General features: G+C 35.8%; 1 protein-coding gene across 1 annotated transcript in view; it reads left to right on the top strand.

The window, feature by feature from the left end:
• LOC106879060 (uncharacterized) overlaps positions 1-2,684 on the top strand; it is a 38,269-nt gene that overhangs the window by 21,967 nt on the left and 13,618 nt on the right. The window contains exon 6 of the mRNA XM_014928487.2: positions 2,182-2,378. Coding sequence (XP_014783973.1) covers positions 2,182-2,378 — 197 coding nt within the window. The remainder of the gene's footprint in view (positions 1-2,181; positions 2,379-2,684) is intronic.

Genomic DNA, 2,684 nt, shown 5'->3' with positions numbered 1-2,684 from the left:
ATGTGTCTCATACCCAAATCTTCAGTGATAAGGGACTGAACCATAACTAATTTGCACATCCTCTGATGACTCGTGGATGGTGATTTGATGATTTTCCCTTACAGCTACACAAATATCTATGATGTTTTTCTCAGTTCTGTTGGTTGCAGACATTTTTTTGGCTCATCCACTCCTCGCCATATGCTTTCTGTAACTTTGTGTTAGCCTCTGAGCAGGTATCGCTAAGGTTTTGGCAAAATTTGATGCAGATTCATGATCAATGCGACAATCACATGCTACACACGTTCCTTCCAAGCACTGCTGTAAACAGTGGAAGTGAGCTAGAACATTAAAACTTGGTGTGCATGCATTGCAAAGTTCAAGGTCAGTCTGTGCCAAGCAGCTTCACTCTGCATGCTTTAGCTTTGTTACAAGGGCAACAGTTCAGATACTTATTGATCAGACCACATATAGTTTATGTTAATATATATAGTTAATGTTAATAATTTATAACTGACATTAATCTAGGAAATATAAGACAGTGAGCTGGCAGAATCATTAGCACTCTGGACAAAGCGTTTAGTGGCATTCCTTCCAGCTTTATGTCCTGAGTTCAAATCCTATTGAGGTTGATAAAATAAAGTACAAGCCAGGTACTTGGGCCAATGTAATCAATTTGCCCCCTCCCTTCAAAACTTCTGGCTTTGTGCCAAAATTAGAAAGATTAACCTAGGAAACAACTATGAATATAAAAATCCACAAAGTAACTGATCCTATATAATTTATCATTATTCCTCACAGTCGACTTCATTACCTCACATTTGATTTAAAATGGAAATAGATAAATACATGAAATATATAGCTTTTTCACCAACCCTTATCCCATGATAATTTGTAATTTTAAAGCTTTTTTTTTATTATGCTTTTATTTTGTTTTATGATAATTGTGTATTGATTTCCAATTTGTGAAACTTTTTTGATCTTTTCTCATGAGAAGAATGATTTTTACATAGGTTAGTAGGGCATTTATTGTTACATGAAGCAATGAATTGTTTAAAAATTCCAGCTATAGCTAAAATCTAACACATAACACTATATTGAGGGCAAAACTGTCTCTTAATTAAGCAAACATAGAAATGACACCTAGATTTGTATTTTAAAAGTTGAGTTTCATTTCCTGATAATCTTCAAAATATCAATGTTACTGTGGTTATAATATTCTTTTTTGACTATCAACATACGAAACCTGTTTCAGTTATTTAATGAAACATCATCATCATTACAATCCTTTTACAACTTCTGATGCTGGTGCCACATAAAAAGCACTCTTACTGGTGCCACGTTAAAAGCACTGGTGCTAGTACCACAGACAAAGCACCCAGTACACTGTAGAGTGAGTGGTTGGTATTAAGAAGAGCATCCAGCCATAGAAACCATGCCATATCAGGCAACAGAGCCTGGTGCAGCCCCTAGCTTTACTAACTCTGGTCAAACCACCCAATCCATGCCAGCATGAAAAACAAACATTAAATGATGGTGATGGTGATGGTGATGATTTTCCTTGTTTGCATGAGTCAGATGGAGTTTATTGAAGCAGATTTTTCCACAGTTAAATGCTCTTCCACTTAGTAACCCTTACCTGTTTCCAAGTAAATTAATATTTGCCTGTGGCCAGACATATTTTCATGGAAGACTGGAAATGAATGGTACTCCCTGTTTGTAAGTGACACTCATTTACAACATTACATGATGTCGCTATAAGGAGACACAAACATACACACATGTAAATACAATGGATTTGTTTCAATTTCTGTCTACCAAATCCACTCACAAGGTTTTGGTTAGCCTGGAGTTATACAGGGTGTTCAGAAAAAATTTGACACTTTGTTATTGTTTAGTCCCAGGTGAGCTCTCATGAAACAGACCTTTGATCAAAGCATTTCAACCATGACTTTCTAATCATATTCCCAGACATATATCCAGGAATACATTATCCAATATATGTCATTTCATTTTAAGACATTAAAGTGTGACTTGAGAGGAGTTTGACTGTTATTTCTAGAGATTGAGAAATAACTGACAGGCTCCTCTCATTAGTGTGTAGTACTCTTATTTTATGCTGTTAGTTTCTCTGAGAAAAATTTTTAACATTTCAACAGGTAAATTATTTTCTTGAGGAATTTTATTTATTTATTTTTCCAGTCAGCCTTTATGATGAGAGTGTTGAAGATGTGTCAGAAATGAAACCAAAATTAGAACTTTATGATGATGTGGAAACACTAAGAATTGCTATTCTTGAGAAATTGGATGAGCTACAGACCAAGAAAACTGACATGCGTAATAACTATATTCCTATTTCAGTCTGTTTACAGCTGGAACAATGTATAAAAGACACAGACGTAAGCTCTATCTCTGTTTTTATTCCCTTAAATGTTTATTTTCCCTACTTTGTATCTTTTCTCTTTACTCTTTTACTTGTTTCAGTCATTTGACTGCGGCCATGCTGGAGCACCGCCTTTTAGTCGAGCAAATCAACCCCAGGACTTATTTTTTGGAAGCCTAGTACTTATTCTATCAATCTCTTTTGCCAAACCACTAAGTTACGGGGACGTAAACACACCAGCATCGGTTGTCAAGCGATGTTGGGGGGACAAACACAGACACAAACATATACACACACACACACACACACACACACACACACA

Source organism: Octopus bimaculoides, chromosome 4 (genome assembly GCF_001194135.2).
Source record: "Octopus bimaculoides isolate UCB-OBI-ISO-001 chromosome 4, ASM119413v2, whole genome shotgun sequence".
NCBI lineage: Eukaryota > Metazoa > Mollusca > Cephalopoda > Octopoda > Octopodidae > Octopus > Octopus bimaculoides.
This window is presented reverse-complemented; position numbering and strand designations above follow the sequence as displayed.